The 21,543-nt window shown below is 40.7% G+C and overlaps 1 protein-coding gene across 1 annotated transcript; it reads right to left on the reverse strand.

The window, feature by feature from the left end:
- Window positions 1–20,603: 20,603 nt before the first annotated feature.
- On the reverse strand, window positions 20,604–21,104 carry LOC149250850 (polcalcin Cup a 4-like). Its single transcript, XM_089453769.1, has one exon. The coding sequence runs from the start codon at window positions 21,102–21,104 to the stop codon at window positions 20,604–20,606; it is 501 nt and encodes a 166-aa protein (XP_089309895.1).
- Window positions 21,105–21,543: the final 439 nt, after the last annotated feature.

The following is a 21,543-nucleotide window of genomic DNA, read 5'->3' on the forward strand; positions in this document are numbered from 1 at the left end:
AGAGATGGAAGGATCAGCTAGCATGCCTCTTGAGCTAGTACATACAGATACATGTGGTCCATTCAGAAAAAGAACACCTCGAGGAGAAGAATACTTGATATTATTCATTGACAATTTCTCCAGGTTTGTCTGGTTAGGACTTATGAAGCACAGAGATGAAGCATTCAAAAAATTCAAATCCTTCAAAGCCTTGGTTGAAAATGAATCAGGACACAAAATTAAGTGCCTCAGATCTGACAGAGGTGGGGAGTTTACCTCAAATGAATTTTTCGATTTCTGTGAAGAACATGGGATAAGAAGAGAATTCTCTACAGCTAGAACTCCTCAGCAAATGGGGTGGTGGAAAGAATGAACAGAACAATCCAACAAATGGCTCGTGCTATGCTTGATGAATCAGGTACTCCCGCAACTTTATGGGGTGAAGCTGCACATGCTGCGGTTATTATTCTTAACAAAACAAATGTCCGAGTAAATAGCACTCAAACACCTCATGAGCTCTGGAGTGGTGAGACTCCTTCGGTGAAGCACTTCAAAATATTTGGGAGCAAATGTTATATTAAGAATACTGATGAGCAACTTGGCAAACTTGAACCAAGAGAATATGAAGGCATTCTTCTTGGTTATTCTCCATATAGCAAAGCATACAAGTGCTACAATAAAATACTTGGCAGAATTGTTGACAACATTGATGTAGTGGTTGATGAGAAGGGATATATTCCTAGGCAAGTTCATCATGAAGACATTGAAGAAGATGAAGGCTACACTCAAAGGAAGAATGATGAAGAAGAAGAACCTCAAGAAGAACCAAGGAGCAGGCAAGAATAGAAGAGAAGACTCCATCCAGATATGTTCAAAAGAATCATCCAGAATCTCAGATTGTGGGGCAGAAAGAAGCAGGAATACAAACAAGAACAAGAATTGCAGAAGCTTCAAGCTATTTGGCATTACTCTCTTCCACTGAACCACAAAATGTGAAAGAGGCATGCAAAGATGAATGTTGGGTCAAAGCAATGGATGAAGAACTTGAGCAGATCGAAAAGAACAACACTTGGGAACTGGTTCCTAGACCAAAAGATAAGAATGTCATAGGGACAAAATGGGTCTTCAAGAATAAATTGAATGAAAATGGAGAAGTAATTAGAAACAAGGCCAGACTTGTTTGTAAAGGGTATGCGCAGCAAGAAGGGATATATTTTGAAGAGACCTTTGCTCCTGTAGCAAGACTTGAGGCCATCCGAATGTTCCTTGCTCTCTCTAGATTTCAAAACTTCAAGGTATTTCAAATGGACGTGAAATCAGCCTTTCTGAATGGAGACTTAGAAGAAGAAGTATATATTGAGCAGCCAAATGGTTTCATTCTTGGGAATGATCCAAACCTTGTATGCAAATTAAAAAAGGCTCTCTATAGTCTCAAACAAGCTCCAAGGGCTTGGTACTATCGATTGGACAAATATCTTCACCAACAAGGCTTTTCAAAAGGATCAGCAGATAGCAATCTCTATATAAAAATTGAAAATAACAAATTGCTAATACTTGTTGTTTATGTAGATGATATTATCTTTGGCAGCAATGAAGAGACTATGAGTCAAAACTTTGCCTTGGTTATGCAGAAAGAATTCGAAATGTCACTACTTGGAGAATTGACATACTTTCTTGGATTGCAAATCCAACAAAATGAAGGAGGCATCTTCTTGTCTCAAACCAAGTACCTCAAGCAGATCTTGAAGAAGTATGGCATGGAAGATTCAAAGCCAGTATGTACACCCATGGTTACAGGATGCAGCCTCAGTGCAAATGATGAATCAACAGAAGTTCATCAACCAACTTATAGATCCATGATTGGGAGTTTGCTTTATTTGACAGGTACCCGACCAGACATCATGCATGCAGTCGGAATAGTTGGGAGATTTCAGGCAAATCCAAAGGAGACTCATCTTCAGGCAGTGAAGAGAATCTTCAAATATCTTCAAGGGACACAAAATTATGGATTATGGTATCATAGAGATACAAATCTCACACTTCATGCTTATACAGATGCAGATTGGGCCGGAAGCGTGGATGACAGGAAGAGCACAAGTGGTGGTGCATTCTTTATGGGCTCCAGATTAGTATCTTGGTTCAGCAAGAAACAGAGTTCGATTGCCTTATCTACAGCTGAAGCAGAATATGTGGCTGCGGCATCTTGTTGCACACAACTTCTTTGGATGATGCAGACCTTGCAGGATTTTCAAATCACTTGCACTTCACCAGTCTCTATCTTATGTGATAATACAAGTGCAATCAGCATTTCAAAGAATCCAGTCATGCACTCAAAGACCAAGCACATACCAATCAAGTACCATTTTCTTCGGGAACAAGTGCTTGAGCAGAAGGTCAAGTTGGAGTATGTTCCTTCTAAGGAACAAGTTGCTGATATTCTCACGAAACCACTTCCCAGGGAAACTTTTGAATATCTCAGACAAAAGCTGGGAGTAGTTGATGCTTCATACTGCTGTTGAAGCTTGTCTGTTCTATAGAAAATTTGGTATACGCAAGTTACGTAAGGGATATCCGCGTATATATGCCGATTTATGCTGGGAAAGTCGCGTGTATGGTATACGCATGTTGCAAAAAGCATATCCGCGTGCATACGCCGTTTTCTGCAGGAGAAGTCGCGTATATGGAGTTCTGAACAGCAAGCACAGACTCTGGTCGGAGAAGGTCTGAGATGGGTATGCCAGAATTATTCAGGCACAGGTTCAGGGGGAGCAGCAGGCACAGGTTCAGGGGGAGCAGCAGGCACAGGTTCAGGGGGAGCAGATTAAAGTTTCATAAAGCATTGTTGGCATTTAGATGCTTTTGGTTCTAGTACACAACTGTTGTTGGTTTCAGGAGAAGGAGCTCAGAAGGAAATCTTGGATGCTAATCTAAAAGAGGTGCATCAGATGCTGCTTGTGACTTTAATAAGTCTTGGTCTAGATTTGTTGTCTCTATGTCATGTATCTCTTCTGTGATATCTCTTTTATGATGTCAAGGTCATGTAACGGCCTATGTTGGTTTCCCCACTATGCCTGGGATGAATGATGTAATATATTTGGTTGTTTCTGATGTATCCCCTCTTGGTTGGGAGTATGGATGTATGTATTGAGTCTTTTGGTAATAGGAAGGTCCCTTATGGTGTATAAGTCTTGGTTCGTTTGAAGAACATCTTTTGCAGATCTTGCCTATAGTCAGGGGGAGCATGTTCAGCACAGCAGAGCAGAGAGATCAGCATGTACTTAAGGGGAGCATAGCCCTTTGCCCTTGATGACAAAGGGGGAGAATGATTCTAAGGATCTTGGGGTTGCCATCAAGTCCAAAGGGGGAGATTGTTGGCATTATGAGACACGTATTGTCCTTGATGGCAAACCACACTGATGACAAAACATAGTGCAGAAGGTCAGCAGCAAGGAATTGATGATCAGATTATAAGAAGAAGAGAAAATTCATATATGCAGGTTCATCAAGCCCAAGTCGCATGTACATGTAGGTTGGCTTCAGTAAAAGCGCATGTATGTGGAAAACTCATTTTTGGTCCGTGGCGGTTATTCCTTGGAAGTTGTGCCTATGGTTTTGGACCTTGGTGTCTCGACGAACGTGTTGATCCCTAGTTTTTAGGATGATGGTATTGGATTTCTATGGTTTTGGCTCTTGGTATTGAACAAGGCCTAAGGCTATATAAGGAGAAGGAAATCATTAGGCAAGTGTATCTGAAAAAGTCTTGAATATCTGATGAAGTATTAGATCCAGTATGCAGGTTATTGGTTGATGAGGTATTGCTTGATCTGAGCTAAGGAGAGATCTCACCGGTTGATGGAGAACTAGATCTATGGAGAGATCGGGGTCAAACGGTTTGAAATGAACTATCTTTATATGGTTGATTATCTGTATTTCTAGATCTACATACTGACGCAATGTTATGTTCTGGGTATAACTGAAATCTGGTACAGCTGCAAGTTATGAAAATTTATTTTTAGATCTGTACGCAGGTTGTCTTCGGTAAAACCGCGTGTATACGCGGGTTGCCTTCATTATAGTAGCGTATATATTGCAGAGTTCTGTAGTCTGCTCTGTGTTCTGGTGACTGGGTTGACAGGGTTTCAGTGGTTCAGTGATTCAAAGATTGATGATGCTAGTATTGGTTGTTTTTATGATTTGTGAATGAATCATGGTCTTCAGATTGTAATGTTGTGCTTCAGGAGTATCCAGTCTGAAAATTGATGAAAAGTGGTACCTGAAGGAAAGAAGATTGTAGGCCAGCACCTACGTACTAGTATCTTAGCTAGTACAAGAGCAAAGGGGGTTGGAGCTCCCTTCCAAGGAATTTTGGAGAACGAGAGAAGGTTGAAGCCTTCTGCAGGTTGTAATCTGAGTACTGGTATAAGGCTGCACCAGTACAAAATATTGTAAACTGAAGTTCTTATTAAAGAAAGATAGAGACGACTTGCAGCAGGTGGTTTTCACCCACATTGGGTTTCCACCTTATATCATGGTGTTCATGTGTGTGGCTTTTTTGTGATGATTTGTTCTGCTATACTGCATCTGTTTACTCTTAATATGATGAACAATGTCCTGATGCATTTAACTGAAGATAAACTAACTGAATTATAAGATTTATGGTTCTACGCTAGTTTCTTTAGACACAGTAGCGTGTACATGCTGGTTCACTTAACTGAAGTAGCGTATATGTTTCTGAGCATTGAAAAAGTTTTATTGATCTGATAATACTGAGTCACCCCCCCTCTCAGTATTATTTCCAACATATTTGATTGGTGGGGACATATTTAATTAATAACTGATTGACTAATTACTCTTTTTATTCGGCGAAGGGTTGTGGTTCTTAATTGGCCGCTGCTAGACTAATTAATCCATTTAACTATTCACTTAATAAGGTTTATGTTTCAAACCCTGGGGGTGGGATATTTATCATATGGGATTTAATAAAATATACGTGGAAGGGTTTATCTTCAGGAGTTAATAAATATAATTAAAATTAAAGGTTAATATGAAATAAAGGTGGAAAAGTGGATTTTGCACTAAGTATAATGCGTTTGGAATTTATTTACATATTCGTATTTACACATTATAACTTAGGCTAAATGAATTTTGTGGGTTTTTTTTGTGGAAAAATGGGGTTTTGTATAGGGGTAATTACTTTCCCTAGTCAAATGGTGATTATACCTTAGGAAAAGGTATTTTTTTAGATGAACTGAATGAATTATGAACGGGGTTAATGTTGGTGAGGGGGCTTTAGTACTTAGACCCTATAAGTTATTGCACCGAGGGTCCAGTCCCTCCAGAAGTCAGAGAAATGCTCTGAGCCCCTTTAACTCAAGGTTTTAGGTACTTTTGACTTTATGGAAATTAATAAAATTAAGGGTAAAATGAATGGGGAAATTAATCACTTGACTTTATGTAACTGCTCAATTATCATCCATACTTTAGGAACTTGATGATGAAAGTAAATGATATGATGTTTAATTAATCATTCATCACAATTCTACAACCATACAACTACTTACCCATCTTCTCATCCTACCATTTTTTTCTACTCTTTATTAGGGTGCACTTAAGCTGGCAAACCCTTATCAAAACATTTTTATTTTCTTTTACAATAGACATCTATCTAAGTCTATCCTTATTACATCCAAGGGCTATGATTAAAATGTTGAGCTCCTTTTATTTTCTCTACCTATCTACTTATCTACCAAGATTAATCAATTTGGTCGGATTTTATTCTCTATCTCTAAGCATGAAATTGAAAACATGAATAAACAAGATTAAAATGTTTGGTTACCATGGATTGTGCCATAAATAACAAGTTGCACACAATCATTATTGTACAAGAAGTAAAATAGCAGTGGCATTTGGAATTGCACATTTTCATGGTCTTTTTACTTTTTTTCTCGGGGTTCATTTTCCATCTTTTTTGACCTTTTTCATTGTTTTTGTCCTTTGATTTTTTTAGGACATACCCTCTTTACATTTTTTTTTTTTTTTTTGAATATGGAAAACATTTGTAGAAAGAAAAGGTATGTACATATTACAGATTTGATCTCAACCATTCAAAAATTATGACACCTATTGATATAGGAACATAACAGAGGGAAGAGTCGTGATACATTGACCATAGAGTACACGGACACCATTGGGGACTACCAAGATTGGCATCAGTTCACCACCATCGAACATCGTGAGGATGTCGAAAAGATGGTCTTCCCACAGTTGTCTGAGTCATAGTGATGTCTTGCATGGCTTGCTAAAGCCTATTTTGTCTCACATTGCTACATGAGCAAATTGTATGTAACATCTTGTCAAGTGAAAGTTCAAGTGTCAATAGTTGGATGTAACAGCAACAGAATAGATGAAGGATTGTGAGGGTAGATGAATAGTAACCAAGGGGAATGTCAAGGTCCACCCAACACTTTTCTCTATATAGTCCCTTATAACTCATTGAAGAGGCTTTTAGTAAGCCAAGCTTCCGATAGGAGTATCTTAGAGAAATCTTGGAGAATATTGTAACAAGCCTTGGCTTCTCCACTGTGCAGAGTTAGTATATCTCTTTGGAGGAGAAGGCAGTAGTGACTGTAACATTTCGTTTCCAGAACAGGTGGTTGGTCATGGTTGTATTGTATGACTGGAAAATTCACTTCTTAATATAGCAGAGCGAACACGTTTCATGCATATGTCGTATCGTATTTCAGCTATCTTTTTTACTCTAAATTATATATGCATATGTTTTCTTACGCATGCATGTGTAGCTATTTTATCTATATGTATGTATGAATCTTACTGAAATGTGTTATTGATCTAACCATCACTTTGGATTGTGTTGACTTGATGGGGCCTAACCCAGTTTAAGAGTTATTTAGCCAAACAAATCCCTCTACTACTGGACCTTTCGCGCAACAGCTCGTTGAGCGCAGACTGAGGTCTCACCCGTAGCAGTATCGGGGGATGTTGGAACCAAGTTTCCTCACCCTTGAGATGTCGGAGGGGTTGATTTAGTCCAACTGTGAATACCTTCACGCAGGTCAGTTTGTGCACTTTCCCGACCTGCGAGGCATTTGCGATCTGTTATAATCACCTTTGCGCAACCCTAACTAGAGGTTGAGGTGCTTCCGCGCTGCTAAGGCAGTGATTTGCGCTTTTTTCCTAAATTACACTACGTATCTTACTTATCTTCTTATAATCGTTGGTTAACTTCATGTGAATAGATGATTATCTTATATTTTCTTATTCAACACATTCATATAAGTTCATGCTATAAATAAAAAGTAAACTTGCAATTCATACCCAATATACTTCAATGCATAAAATAGGAAAAAGAGACACACACTGATAAGAAACTTCTCTTTATTATTTTCTCAACGGTTACAGACTCGGCTCACCCTGCGCACTTAGCTGCAGGGGTCAGCACACTCAGCTACAACTACTAGGCTTATGTGCACTCAACTGCAGAGTGTTCTCCTACTCTACAACCCAAAGTCTCGACTTTTCACTTCAGCTTAGACTCAATCCTTCATCTTCTCTTGGATTGTTTGATGTCTCTTTACACTTAGAGCCTCGCTCTATTTATAAAATATGACATTACATTACAAAATTAATGGTGGACAACCTTATTACTCAATTACAACTTCACGCTCCGCACCCACAAATTGTGGAGTCTTTACATGAGACTGAGTCAAAACTTGGGCTTTAAGCCCCAAAACTTGCCTTGGGGGATCCCGCGCCAAACAGGCCCCCAACACAAACATCGTGACTCACCCTAGAGTCACTATGTCATTGCGGAGATCTTCACACGGAGACCACCAAACTCTGCTCGAACTGTTGCAATGTCGGCAATGCACTAAGTGGTTGCTTGCTGTATCTCCTGGACGCGTTGTTCGAAGACCGCAGTATTTGAAGTACTTCCCTATATCTCCTGCTATGTCCCTTGCATCTACGTGAGCTTGCCTTCAATCGTTGTTGTGATGACGAAGGCCTCATCAATCCATGGTTGGACGCGTGCCTTTAGAACCACTTCTTTGTGTCGCACTGTATCTACTTTCTCCTTAAGCGGTTTACCTATGGCATTCGCGCGAGGCTCTATGTGAGGTCCACTGTCTACGTGGTACCTTTGACGTCGTCATACTGTTGCTGTAGCTCACGCACCTCTATTTCCCAGCCCCGTATGTTTAGGTCCTCCTGTAGAGCAGTGAGGACCTCGAACAATTCTTCCAACACTTTGGTGCAGTCCTTCACTATATTGTTGATCTCTTCTATTCCTGCCATGATGGCACTGATGCGTTGTTCCCTTACCTCTTGAAGAGTTGAAGGTTGTGCCTTCAACTACAACTTTGCTATTTGCAGGTTTATCTCTAGCTGAACCTTAGCCATCTCTGCTCATGACTCATGCACTCCTGCTGCTAACCTCTAGATGTGTGCCTCTACTAGTGCCTCTGCTGGGATGGCCAACTTAGGGACCATCTGGCAGGCCTCCTCAACCACCTACACCTTCCGTGAGTTCTGTGCAACTACCCCATCATGCTGCAGGCTCAGTTTCTCATTGTTGATTCTTTGTTCGCTTAACACCTGTAGCACGTGGCCCTCCCTAGCCCACAGTTTTGTAGTCACTCTGTCCTATAGGACATAGATTGTCTCCCGAGGGAGCACAACCATGTTGATTCCTACTCCTTTCAACGCACTGACCGTAGGTCTGTTGGCCTCGTTTTGTATAACCAATGCCCCCTTTGGTAGCACTATTGTGTTGGTCATGAGGGCACACAACATTTCCTCAGCCACAACCATTCATACTGCGAGGCACATTGAGAGATTTCTAGCCTGGGGAGTGTACACCTGCAACTCCTGAATCTGTGCCGGGAGGGCCCCCAACACAATTTGATTCTCGTTCGCCAACTGCTGGATGGCCTATGCAATGACATCGCACACTGTCTCCCCTATACCGTGCATATCGCCCTCAGTGAGGGTGGTCAGATCGAAAGAAGTCTTAGATGCTTTTGACTTCTTTCATGGCCCCAACTGCTCTCTTGGGTGATGGAGCTTTAACTGTGTCATCACTGTTTGTAGGTCTGCGCTGCCCTCCTCTACCTCTAACTCCATTTCTTGTTCCTGTTGAGGCAAAGGAAACTTCCGACCCTCACAACCCTGCTCTGCTCCCTTCTCCGCTTTTGTTGCGGCCTTCATAGTGTCCTGCGCCTATGTTGTTGTTGCCTCTTTTCTTCTCGTCTCTTCCAACTATGCTAACCACTGTTTTGCCTCCTTCTTTTTCAGTGCAGCAAAATTGCTCGCTTCCATTGCGAATATGGCTAGAGCATGCCACTCTAGCGGACACGCTTCAAGTATGTCGAAGATAACATCATCTGCGCCTAGGTATGGAAGTTCATTCCACTTCTTCGTGGGGTCCTTGCATGCCCTGAAGTAGACATGATGGAAGTCCGCCTTAAACTCTGTGAAGCTTTGTAAGTTGTTATAGACAATGGGCGATAACCACGGCTTGCAGTTAATCCCCATTCTGATTTTCAACTCCATGAACACCCGGAATATTTTAATATCTCGGGTCCTATGCATGTCTTTAGTGGCCCACAGTGAAGCGTACTTCGTGGTCTCCAGAAGATCCCTCTCAATGGGGGGGAACTGGCTATCCTCAGGAAATTCCCTAGCCACCAACACTATGGACAACAAGAGCGATGCATTGTGGAAGGTCTTCTCCTATTCCTATGCCTCATGACAATTCTACAGGAATTCCTTGCACAAGTACTGTGACCAGTTAAACTGGACACCCTATGCACACTACGCGGCAAGTTCTATCATCGCCGCGGGCACCTCATCCGTGTGGCACTTACTCATAACCTTGCGAGCCAGTATCTGGGTCGCAAAATTTGATTGCCTTATTGTTGATACTGGAGATCGCATACCCTCTCTTCTTCTTCTCTAGATTGAATTTTTCCTTCATGGCCTCCGTGATGGCCAAGTCGGTGCTCTTTCCCTCCAAAATATCTGCTGGGTCCTCCCCTTACAAGGGAGTTGGGTAATTCTATGAATCAGGTGGTCCGTGATGGGGATGCGCTCCTCCAGCCAAAAACACCCATCATGCACCAGGAAAAGTAACTACATGATGACAAAGATAGTTACTGGGGCATGATGGTAATGCGGCACCCAGAGAAGGCTCAACAACCCTGCTTTCTCTAATCCTCGCAACACTTGTGTAGCTCCAACTCTACAACTCCTGCCGCGGTGTTTTTCTTCAGCTTCATGAGCTGTGTGGTTTCCAAGTAGGGGAATCTTTTGTGGTCCATGAGATCCCAGTCTTCAATCTTTAGACTCGGCACCCGTCACAAGTACGCTCCTTCAAAAATGATATTGTTAGGTAGTAGCGGAGTCTGCAGAGAGCTCATTCTCTCATCTAGGTCCTTAGGCACCTTTGCCTTTCCCTTCCGTGGAGGAACATACACAAGTAGTCTAGTCGAAGGGTCCACACCCTTGGTTTCTTTCTTCATTTCTTCATCCTCCTCCTCTTCCACTAGGATTGCCTCAAGGTCTTCCTCCTCCTCATCGGTTTCCACATTAACCACTTTCCCCTTTTCTTCCATGGTTAGCTTAGTTCGCAATGGGCTTCGAGGGGACATGCGCACTGGAATCATAGGCTTCTTATCCTTCTTGGGCCTTGGCATGCACGACGATTTAGGTATTTCCGCGACTATCCCGGCATTTTCAGGGGCATCTCCTACTGTTATGGCCTGCGTGACCTCTTCAACCGTCATTTCACCGATATTCATGGCTTCCTCTGGTGTCGCCATATTGCTACTGCACAAATCTCTCAACAGCTCAGGTATGTGCTCAAACAACACCTTTAAATTCAACAAATCAAATGGATCTCGGTTCGAAGATCTCTAGGCACGCAATAGCTCAATTCTCAAATGGCCAAGTGTTGTTTGTTGGGTATATCTTTGCAATTTATAACGCCTTTTCAATTCAAATTCGACCATTCCCCCCAAATCTGATTCATTAATGCTCCCTTGGAGGTAAATTTTTCCAAATCTAGCCCATAGATCCTACCCTAAATGCTTATCGCCCGCTCCATTTGATCTCAAACCAAGCATCACATCATGAATAGTGACTATAATGGTCACTTTCTAGCCAACCCGTGTGGCAACACATCCACCCTTACGCTGTCGTGAACCTTGTGACACTTCACTCCTTCGTGCATTCCCATCATCGCGCAGCTCTCCAGCAGGGTAGTTTATAGTCTCACACCTCCTTTCAACTGTCTGGAGCACTAAGACTGTGCTTCCCAGGGCTAGTCAGGTGGCCAGGCCACCTGTATACAACTTCAATTGACCATCAATCATCTTTTCTGGGAAAGGTATTCCTTTGAACTTTACTATTTGCATCACGCACTTCACCATCTGCATCACGCCACCATCGGTGATCCCTCTAGTAATATACGGTCCAATCCAAGGCATCAATCTGATCAACTCTCGACAGTAGTCCCCAAATTTGTCATCGTAATCATTTGCATCCTGTTTTATCACCATAGTTTTCTTATCGATAAAGTCCTTTTTTATTCCTTGCTCAAGCTTCTTGACTTCTTCTTCTATCATGGCATTTTTCACCCTCAACCGAGTTATTCCATTCATGCGTTCTTGGAGCCTACAATCACCCTGTTGGATCTCTTCATCAAGTCCCAATCATTCTTCTTTGTCCAGCTACGTGATCCCTTCTTTCAAGGCTCTACGAACCGTCATATCCACGGGAGGTGTTATGCACGAACCAGACATAATATACTCCATCGGCATTTCAGCGTTTGTTCCATAGGTCACCCTAGAAGGCATATGTCCCATAAGTTTCTTGCATGTCGTCCTATAAACCAATAATACTACTGGTATGCGCAAGTCCCAATCACTTTGATCTGCATTACATACCTTGTCTAGTGCTTTTCACACTTTGCTAAATGCTTCTGTGTGCGTAACCTTCTACACACTCGTTCTTTCCACACTCTATCATTTCAACTTGAGGAACTGTTTGCGTAATTGGCCTCCCAACACATGCTTATTGACCGTATTCTGTGTGGGTAACCTTCTACCTGTATACAACTTCAATTGACCATCAATCACCTTTTCTGGGAAAGGTATTCCTTTGAACTTTACTATTTTCATCACGCACTTCACCATCTGCATCACGCCACCATCGGTGATCCCTCTAGTAATATACGGTCCAATCCAAGGCATCAAGCTGATCAACTCTCGACAGTAGTCCCCAAATTTGTCATCGTAATCATGTGCATCCTATTTTATCACCACAGTTTTCTTATCGATAAATTCCTTTTTTATTCCTTGCTCAAGCTTCTTGACTTCTTCTTCTATCATGGCGTTTTTCACCCTCAACCGAGTTATTCCATTCATGCGTTCTTGGAGCCTAAGATCACCCTGTTGGATATCTTCATCAAGTCCCAATCGTTCTTCCTCGTCCAGCTACGTGATCCATTCTTTCAAGGCTCTGCGAACCGTCATATCCACGGGTGGTGTTATGCGCGAACCAGACATAATATACTCCATCGGCATTTCAGCGTTTTTTCCATAGGTCACCCTAGAAGGCATATGTCCCATACGTTTCTTGCATGTCATCCTACAAACCCATAATACTGATGGTATGCGCAAGTCCCAATCACTTTGATCTGCATTACATACCTTGTCCAGTGCTTCGCACACTTTGCTAAATGCTTCTGTGTGGGTAACCTTCTACACACTCATTCTTTCCACACTCTATTGTTTCAACTTGAGGAAGTGTTTGCGTAATTGGCCCCCCAACACATGCTTATTGACCGTATTCTCCAATGCAAAGTTCATGTGCATCTGCGTAGGTTGTTTACCATATGCCTGTAGCCATCTGGACAGATGGGTGTGTGGACCATTTCATCCATTGTATTTAGTTGTTAGTCTCATATTAGGCTTCCCAAAACGCATGCACATCATCCTCCTACATTCGTGCTAGTCCTCAAGGTTTCCTTTGTACGTACCCCACCACCTCGCAGACATAGCATGCAGTACCCAATTCAAGGCCTGGAAACATTGTTTTTTTGGCTCCTCCCTTTCAAATCTATCCAAGAAAACATCTACCTCACCAAATCCATCATAAGTAGGAAAATCTCTCATTTCCATTGATATGCATTGCAACAACCTTATCATCGTGTTACAGTTTAACATGGTTACCTCATGTAACAGGTTCTGCCACCGCTCTATCTCTTCATCCGAATCTGACGTATAGGAGATTTCATGCTCCCATCAGATTTGTCCATCTCTAGTGGGACTTACCTAGTTTTGCTCTCGCGCAGTTATCTTGTAGATGTAGTCCAAATCATCATCACTTCCATAGCTGTGCACCGGCTCTGTATAGTGCGATCCCTCAACAGGGTCCAAAGGTATACGCATAGAGACTTATTCTCAAAAATCATCTTACACTTCTTTATATTAATCACCCCATTAATGTCAGTGGCCCAATCGATTCCTAAGAGCATGGGGTAGGGATTGTTGTCATCAACAATCTCTATCACTTCAAAGTTTGCTAGTGCGCTCACCCCTTCAATATCCATGGTGATTCCCTGCAATCTCCCCATAGGTATTATCTTTTGTTGGTTCACCATTCATAACTAGATAGAAGACCATTGCAGTCTAGGCCTTCCCATGCGCTCCCATGTTTGCTTCGGCATAACGTTCGCTTCCGATCCTAGGTCTAGAATTACTTGGTCCATCTCGTATTCTCCAATCTACGTGGTCAACCTCATTTCTCTTCCCACACTCAACACATGCTTTCCAATTTTCCACACTACGCGAGATTCTCCTAGCGTGGTCCTAGCGCATCTGTTAATGAGTTCCTGCAATCTTGTTACAGCCTTACTGTCGCGCACTAGTTTCATGCATGTTTCTAGGAACGTCATAAGCATAGATGGGACCATTTCTAGCTCTGAACTATCTTTGCTCCCTGAACTAGAGGCATCATCGAAGCTCTTCTTAGCTTCCATGAAGGTTTCCTTAGCATGCTCCAAATCAAACTCTGCTTCTTTCATTGGAGCCTTGTGAACCCAAGTACTATCTTCGGGCTGCTTGCCTTTATCATCTCCCATTGTAATTCCACTTTGGAGCACAATGTTCACATTTGGATCTTCCTTGCACAGCTCAGGCCTCATCATCTACATGTTCTGAGTCGAGGGAGGTGGTAGCACTCCCTTGTCGCATATCCTAGCTATTAGCGTAGGACAATCCTCCGTCTCATGGTCAAACAAGGTACAATACAGACATGATGGATGCATTAGATTAGTACAATCACGGGCATAATGTCATGGACCTCCACAATTGTAACATATCACCTGTCCGCAACCTCTTCCAGGTCCTCCTCCACCTCAACCTAGTCCACACCCCTGAAATCTGGTTCGCACCACTCCCGCATTCTAGTCAAGGGGCTGTGTTTCGGCTTGAACACTGTAGCTGGGAGTTGTATACATCATCAGCTCGTAGCTTCTACAAGTGCGCTCATCGTGTCCAACCGATATACAAAAATTACAGAACAACTGTTGAAAATTCTGTGTGTACTTCTGTAACAAATGGGAGTTGTCCATAGCATGCTTTCCTCCTATTTAACAAATCATGCACCACAAAGTAGGTGCCACGCGAGGTCCTACTTATGGCTTTGGTCTTAACAACATCGGTCCTCCTCCTGCGAGTTAACTTGTGAATACCGGGCAGTGGTCCTTGTCATCACCTTGCCCCTTGCATTTTACACAACATACATCTTTGCACACTTCTGGTCAGGCTATCCTGTCCCATTTCAGACTCTGCATCTTAAGGCATAAGTTTTTCAACTATGCGTGGATCTGTTGAACTGCCAAATTAGGATCCTATATTGGGGTCTCATGTAGCCTCATTGTGAACTCCAAGGCTTTTGCCTTGGTCATTAACCTCTATTGAGATAGTGCATTCCTCAAATGCAGCGTTAGCGATGCTACAAACCATTTGCAATGCTATCCATCCATCAAAGTCATATTAGCTTCACGAATCATGCACTTTAGCCTCTAATCCAACTCCCAAGGAGTCTCGCCTCATAGCATTGTGATCTCTTTGAATACAATGATTGACTGTGCCTCTAACTTCGGCCTGCTAAATTCTCTGTGTAGAGCAATTTGGATATCCGTGATCCTCGCATTCGGATTTTCATTAGAATGCTTAATATACCAGGTCAGTGTGCGATCATGTAGAACGATGACCAGCGTCACTTCTTTATATTATCATCTGTAACTCCATGTGCTTCCTACACGTCTCTTACCACAAACCAAAACTGGTCTCGATCTTCATTTCCTACTCCCTCGAACACAGGCAACTTTATTGTGGTTACCATATTGACTCGCGGTGGTGGGGAAGGTGGTACGGGTGAAGATGGAGGTGAAGGTGGTGAAGGTCTTGGTGGTGTGGGTGGAGGTGGTATGCATGGAATCATCTGCCTTATCAAATTGATCGTACATCACGGCGAGACCTTCGCGAGCTCTTCCTCGTCCCCTCACAGAGGTAAAGTCAAAGGGCTATTCTATGGTCCTTACTTCCTTCGTTTCTATAGGATTTTCCACTTCATGTAGCTCAAGACATCAAGGTAATTTCATAACCCTCTTTTCACATAATGGCATTTTAATCCAAGTATTCAGAGACTTTACGTACTTACCTTATGATCCCTTGAGAAAACATCATTCTCCCTCACTATGGCAGACTGAAGTATCTATCGTGAACTCAGTAATGAATCCTCCTATAATCTGATAGAGCTAGTGATCAATAGCGCACATGATATTATCCTCCGATGCATCCAATCTGCACTCCAACTCTGGGGTCCACACAATAGGATTGCCAAGCTTCCACCTTCCTTGGCTATTGGCTAGCTTCGCGATCCACTCGTACAACTCAGTAGGGAAAGATGCGAAGAAAATTTCGTGGATATCTGTGTACAGGTAGCAGTCTAACCACTCTTTCTTTGGTAGTCACAGATTCTTGTTCTCCTGCGGCGCAAATTCGTGAATTCTCTTGTCCAACCAACCTTCAATTTCCTTCCTAGTTGGATTCCAATGATACGACATCACACATCTCTATGCACATTTTGGTCCCAGCAACAGAACCATTTGTTGGCTTCATGGTGCCTAACCGAGATTCGAAGTTATTTAGCCAAACAAATCCCTATACTACTGGCCCTTTCAAAAATAGCCCACGGAGCACGGACTCATCTCTCACCCAAAGCAGTATGGGGGGATGCTGGAACCAAGTTTCTACACCCTTGAGATGTCTGAGGGGTCGATTTAGTCCAACTGTGAATGCCTTCATGCACGTCACTTCGCACACTTTCCTGACCTGCGAGGCCTTCGAAATGTGTTATAATCACCTTCGTGCAGCCCTAACCAGGGGCTGAGGTGCTTCCCCACTTCTAAGGTAGCGATCTGCGCTCTTTTCCTAAGTTATATTGTGGATCTTACTTATCTTCTTATAACTGTTAGTTAACTTCACGTAAAGAGACAGTTATCTTATATTCGCTTATTCAGCACATTCTTATAAGTTCGTGTAGCAAATAAACAATAAACTTGAAATTCATACCCAATATAATTCAATGCATAAAATAGGAAAAAGACAAACAGATTGATAAGAATCTTCTCTTTATTATTTTCTCAATGGTTACAGACTCGACTCACCCTTTGCACTCAGCTGTGGGGGTCCGCGCACTCAGTTGTGGACTACTAGGCCTCTGCATGCTCAGTTGGAGAGCCTTCTCGTACTCTACAACCCAAAGACTTGACTTTTTTCTTCAACCTAGACTTAATGCTTCATATTTTTTTAGATTATTCGATGTCTCTTTACACTTAGAGCCTCGCTTTATTTATACAATCCCATGGTCCGCGGACCATGGGTAGAACTCTTAAGCCGACATTACATTAAAAAAGTAAGGGTGGACAACCCTATGACTCAATTACAGCTTCACGCTTCGTGCCCACAAATTGTGGAGTATTTACATTGGACTTAGTCAAAACTTGGGCTTTAAGCCCCAAAACCTTCCTTGGGGGATCCGACACCCAACAGATTTATAGCTTACTTGCCTTCCAGTTTGTGATGCATCTTTGGTTGTGTGTTCCCTTCATAATTCTGTACTTTCACATGTTTCGAAGGGGCACACTCACCTCACCCTTTGTGTGTTAGAACCGCTAATGCACCTTCCTTGACTTGCTCAATATGTCACACCCTTGCTACCAATAGGGATAAACTTGCCTCTGTGCACAACTGTAGTCAAGGCAATACAGTATGACCCACTATTGGGACTCATACACCAAACCGTTTGAGGTCTAGTTGGGAAATCTTACGAGGGAGATCCCTTGACCTGTTGGCGGGTCAAGCACCACCAACACTTTCCTAATATCACTGGGTTACCATAGGGACTTGCATTGTTTAGGATTTTGTTGCTTCCAACAAGGAAGACTATAAAGAAGCAAAGTTATTATTCAATACATATGCAACTAGATTTTATATTGTGTGAAGTAGGAATTTGAATAGATAATGCTTAAATATTTTGAATGATCGAGATGGGTTTTCTAGCATTACGTTATACAGAGTATGACAAGCAATAATTTGTTAAAATGTTCGAGTGGCTTGAGTATATATATATATATATATATATATATATATATATATATATATATATATATATATATATATATATATATATATATATATATATATATATATATATATATATATATATATATATATATAACATTGTTTGAAGATCTCATAGTATGATATTTTTAAGTATTATTTGTCTTACATTTCATTAGCAAAATTAAACACCGTATGCCATTTAAACTTGTATTTATTTTATGTAATTTTGAAAAGCAACTTTATGTTTAATTGTCATGAATGATCACATTAAAATATTGTGGTAAGTTATCTCTTTGTAAACTCAATAAAACTCACACTTCCTTCCTTGCACATAAATGGTTAATGGGAACCCATTTTGTTTTAAATCTAATTTTTTCATGGTTTTAAATGTGGTATATCATCCTTCATTTACTTGCATGTTATTTCAAACTATATCCATTCTTTCTTTCATTCTTTTTCTGGTTCACTTTTCAAATTTGCATTTATATTATGACACATTTTTTTTCTGACACAAATTATAGGGCATTTCTTAGCTTTGAAATTTTCCTTTACAAGTCCCTTTTTGAGGTTTTAAATTGCTTTATGTTGAATTTTCTTTTGTGTATTTCTAACCCTATTATATTATATAAATATCTAAAAAAATTATCACTTCTACTTATAAATGGTAACTTTCAACCTTGGATAAGTGCTTCAAGAGTGATTCCCATCTATTTTTTCATTACTTCCAAAACAAACACTTTTAATTATATAGTTGGTTACTTTTGACATCATAAGTAAAAATGGTCAAATGATTTCTACATAAAGAACGAGGAAAGGAAAAATTCATTTTCAAAAGCCATTAAAACAAGTCTCTCATCCAACATTCAAGCATGTCCAAAAAGAGAAAAGGAAAACTATTACATAATTCCCTTAAGTAGGTGAGATATTAGAATTTATTAACTTTACAAATGACTACATGCTTTGGATACAATTTCTAGATACATTCTCATGTTCCTTTGTTTGTTTGGCATAACGTCTAAAAAATATACAAATTAGTCCAATAACAATTTCTCATACTTTCATAAAGATAATGGCTTATATCAAAAGGGAATCTTCTCTCTATGCAATGGATGACATAGCCTCTATTGGATTCAACCATAATCCACCTTCAATCCAATCATCTTCTAATCATGTAGAGATATAAAGTTGTATTAGCCTACTTCATTGGATATGGATACGGGTAATAATAGATGGTAGCCTAAACTTCATGTGGGTTGCAACATTCCCATCAACTCTCCTATTTCCATCTAACACTTGGTTTTTTGGGTATATAGCCCTTATTAGCATCAAGAAAATGTAGTCTTAAATGTTAAGATATAGGGATGAAAAAAAAACAATACCTATTATAGTAGATGAATTTAGATTTCCCAATCCATCAATCTATGATGCACTTTTTGGTAAGGGAGGTGGGCGAAGATGGTAGGCACAAACCCTTGATCAAGGTAATTTTCATGTGCTTAATTAAGTCTTTAATTCTTTCATCAAGTGACTATTGAGTTTTGTAACAAGGGTTTCTATTACATTCAATATAAGATTAATGGAGCTCTTATGTAGGGTTAATGAAACGATTTGCACAAACCCTTGATGAAGGTAACTTTCATGTGCTTAATTAAGTTTTTAATTCTTTCATCAAGTGACTATTGAGTTTTGTAACAACTATTTCTATTACATTCAATAAATAAATAAAAACTTATAAATAAAATTTTCATTAATTTGATTAATGCAATTAAACATTAAAAAAATACCCATACAAAAGAGCACTCTTGAAATAGATGTGCATCACTTGTATTTTAAATATATATTCATTCCAAATTTCTCTTTTTCCCCACATGGCCATTCCATCTCTTTTGCCACAATCATCTATAAATATAAATAAACTTGAGTAAATTAAGAAGAAAAGTTTAACCAATTTATTAGAGTTTGAGATTTGAAACAAATAAGTCAAAATACTTGCCATCACAACTTCAATGTTGGAAGAAGCCAAATGAGTGAAATGAGGCCTTGAAAGTGTTTTAATGGGAAAGAGGGATGTGAACAAAATAGGATGGATATGAATCTCCTAGAATGGGAAGTTGCTATGAAGACTTTGTAGTAAAAAATCATTGAGAAATTGGCTCCTCTCCTCTTAGGTCATTGTATTGCTTTCCTTAAATTGAAAAGATAAGATATGTATGTTGAATAAGAGATAATGTATGGAAGTGGCTTATTAATTAAAAATGTCATTTTTTTTTCTCTTTAAATTTAGAGGAATTATTATAGTATTCACTTATCTTAGGAGGAGCTTTTGTATTGCTGTCATTTGTTTGGAAGAAAATAATGCCTTTTAAGAGCTCTTATGATTTTAGCTAAATTGGTGATAAAACAAGAGAGTTTAATAAGATACTACTTGTTTAAAAATCTACACATATATAATCATACAAACTAAGATGATGAGTTGCTTTCTTTCATGCAAACTAAACTAAAATAAATTGCTTCCTTTTTATACAAACTAAACTAAAATGAGTTGCTTGCTTTCATTGCTTTAGGGTGATTCCCATAATCATATTGGTTCCTATAACACAAAAGAAGAATATGATGTTTTAAATGATTTTTTCTTCTACAATAACAACGTAAGTAAAAATAAAAAGATGAGTGTGTAATTACTTTAAATGATGATTTTTTCTCAAATCACAACGTATCTAAAAAGATTAGGGATAGTGGATCGCATGAAGACAAGAGTGTAGTTATTGTAAATATGTGTGCATCCATAAAGGATAGCAGAAAGAAAGAGAGAGTACATCCATTAAGACATCATATAACGATAGAGTTAAGCGCTGAGAGGTGAGGTGATAGTGATTATTTATTTATTAATTAGAGGGGGCGGCATGGGTGTCAATTAGCTGAAGCCAGGCCTCGCATGAGACGGGCGGCATTGAGGTCGTTGGCGTTGGCGGCCACGAACTCGTCGAAGCTGATGAAGCAGTCTTTGTTAGAGTCCACATCCTTCATCACCCCATCAATCTCCTCCTCCGTTGCGCTGCACTTGAGGATGGCGCTCAGTTCCGATTTCGATATTTTGTCGTCCCCGTTGGTGTCGAACTCGGGGAACACGTCCTCCAGCTCCAGACGGCGGGGCAGGGATGCACATTGCACAGCTGAAGCGGAGTCTCGCTTGAGGTTCTTGGATTTGGCCTCCACGAACTCTTCGAAGTTGATGAAGCCATCTTTGTTGGAGTCCACCTCCTTCATCACCCCTTCAATCTCCGCCAACGTAATCAAGGAACTCAGTTCCGACTTGGATATTTTGCCGTCGCCGTTGGTGTCGAACTTGCGGAACACGTTCTCAAGCTCGCGGCGGCTGCTCAGGGCGGCACATTGCACAACTGAAGCCATTCTCACGCCTGAAGTAGGTGAAGGCTAAGGCAAAGCCAAGCAAATGCTACACAAAAAGAAAGACGAAATGGCGCGGTAGGTGGTGTGGAGGAGTGGAAGCCAAGGTCATCGTTATATAGGGCTTTTTCCGAATCTATGCCACGTGTCCACAGCGCACCAATCTCGGGATGCTTTACGCAATTATTTTTTACCCACCAACGAATGCTGATGTGCCAAGGTGCGAAATTGTAATTTGATGTGCCAAGATTCTGTGTGGTGAACAGAACAGAAAAGTAGAAATGTTTGATGCTGTGTGGTGAGCAATAGAAATAATAAATGTAATGTTAACGTTTGATAAAGGGAGGGAGGGAATCTACTTTGGTCTTTTTGGAAGGAAGACTCGCGATCAGTGATAAAATTTGAAGGGCAGGTCTTAATTTCATTTAGAAGGGCACATATT

The sequence above is a fragment of the Pinus tabuliformis genome, chromosome 7 (genome assembly GCF_031772625.1).
Source record: "Pinus tabuliformis cultivar Carrire ecotype Pingquan chromosome 7, CPIR1, whole genome shotgun sequence".
Classification (NCBI taxonomy): Eukaryota; Viridiplantae; Streptophyta; class Pinopsida; order Pinales; family Pinaceae; genus Pinus; species Pinus tabuliformis.